Source organism: Poecilia latipinna, unplaced genomic scaffold, assembly GCF_001443285.1.
Source record: "Poecilia latipinna isolate Pla-1442-1.1 unplaced genomic scaffold, P_latipinna-1.0 Scaffold4954, whole genome shotgun sequence".
Taxonomy (NCBI): Eukaryota; Metazoa; Chordata; class Actinopteri; order Cyprinodontiformes; family Poeciliidae; genus Poecilia; species Poecilia latipinna.
Window position 1 is genome coordinate 7,787 of NW_015117570.1, and position 1,637 is coordinate 9,423.

Below are 1,637 nucleotides of genomic sequence, written 5' to 3' on the forward strand. Positions count from 1 at the left end.
TAATTTAGTTACTATTTTGTTGCAGTTAAAACAAGCAAATGTACAATAGTGCAAGAATCAATCAATCAATCAATCAATCAATCAACAGCAGCCAAATAAATAGGAGCCTTATTGATTGGACGGCTTAACTGGAGAAAATTAACGTTACTGTAGGTTAATTCACTGTGTACAGTGGATCAGCAATATTACCTATGCTAAATAAAAATAATAAAAAAAGATTAGACATATTAATGTTCTTTGAGTTACTGAAAAATATCTGCTCTTTTGATAATAATTAAGGTGATTTCTGTTTCAAACTTTTTATAGATTCAAGGATGGCCTTTCAACACTGAACTTCCAGAATGCTTTGGAGCAGCATGCTTCCGTCTTCAGGCCATTCATGTGTGCAAGAGTGGAACAGCTGACATCCAAAATATTGGAGGAAATATTTGAGGTTCAGCTCAGTGAAAAGGGTAGCAGCAGACGACTTGAGGAAACAAGAGTGCTAGGATTCTGGAGAGACTTTCTCCTTGACACAGAAGGTGGACTTTAAGATTTATTGCTATATTCTGGTGTTATTGTAATATCTGATACATAAACTCATTGCTTCTTTTCTAGAACAAAAAACGGGTCTCTCTCTCCAGGACATCCTGATGTTTGCAACCGGCTAGAACAAACTACCTCCATCTTCAATTCTGTCACCACCAAAACTGATCTTTCAGGCCACTTCTCGTTTTCCTGTCAGTAGCACCTGCTCCAACACTATCAAAATACCAATGTCCAAGACGTATCATCAGTTTAAAGAAGACATGGACTTTGGGATTCAAAACTCCCCTGGGTTTTGGCTTTATTAAGGTGAAATGCATAACAACAAAACAAAATGCTAACTATTTAACTTGTCAAACCTGTTCAGTTATGACACTGTTTAGTGTTTGTGTGCGACCTTCAAATTTGGATTCTTGTTTGTTTATAAGTCCGCCATGTTTTTCAGTTTGATATAGTTTTCGACACATGATTCCCAACTCTGTGGATGTGCTAGGCCGCACTGTCTCTGGAGGTTCTCAAAATGTGCCTGAAGGTGTTCATCTCCACATTGAATGTTGTTAGTCTCTGTCACAAACTGTCCCAATTGCTCCTGGGAGACTGGGAAACCACAGTCTGTTCCACCAAACCTAGGAATAGAAGAAGCATAGTAAACATTTAGTTATATTTACATTTCTTCACTAAACTGTTACTGCTGTGACTATTGTTGTAACCTGTCTAAATGATTAATTGTATTTAAATTTAAATTTTAGAAATTGTCATCTGAAATTGTTAGAATAAAAAGTGACATACTGTTAACACATTGTTCATTATTTTTGTTTTGGCAAATTATTTTTTAGAGTTCCCAAAGAGGTTTTAAATTAACCAGATGTTGAAGACAAAAACAACAAAAATTACCTGTGAGGTAGATGATACATCACATCTGGTTTACCAGATGGACAGCAAGATTGTTTAACAGGTCTTATGGTATGTTTATTCCACCTGTCCTTGCATTCATCAAGATCTCTCTGTAGCATATCCATGAAGACAAACCGCACAAGGCATGTGTGCTCATGACTTCCATTGAAGAGATGTCTTTCCTTCAAATCGTTCATGAGATCCATCCAGAACTGAGA

At 36.5% G+C, this 1,637-nt stretch overlaps 1 protein-coding gene across 2 annotated transcripts in view; it reads left to right on the forward strand.

Moving 5' to 3' along the window:
- LOC106943178 (G2/M phase-specific E3 ubiquitin-protein ligase-like) overlaps positions 1-1,316 on the forward strand; it is an 8,813-nt gene extending 7,497 nt beyond the window's left edge. For both annotated transcript variants that reach the window (XM_015026522.1, XM_015026523.1), the window contains 2 exons: positions 307-521; positions 598-1,316. In XM_015026522.1, the coding sequence (XP_014882008.1) occupies positions 307-521; positions 598-650 (268 nt within the window). In that variant the 3' untranslated portion in view covers positions 651-1,316. The remainder of the gene's footprint in view (positions 1-306; positions 522-597) is intronic.
- Positions 1,317-1,637: the final 321 nt, after the last annotated feature.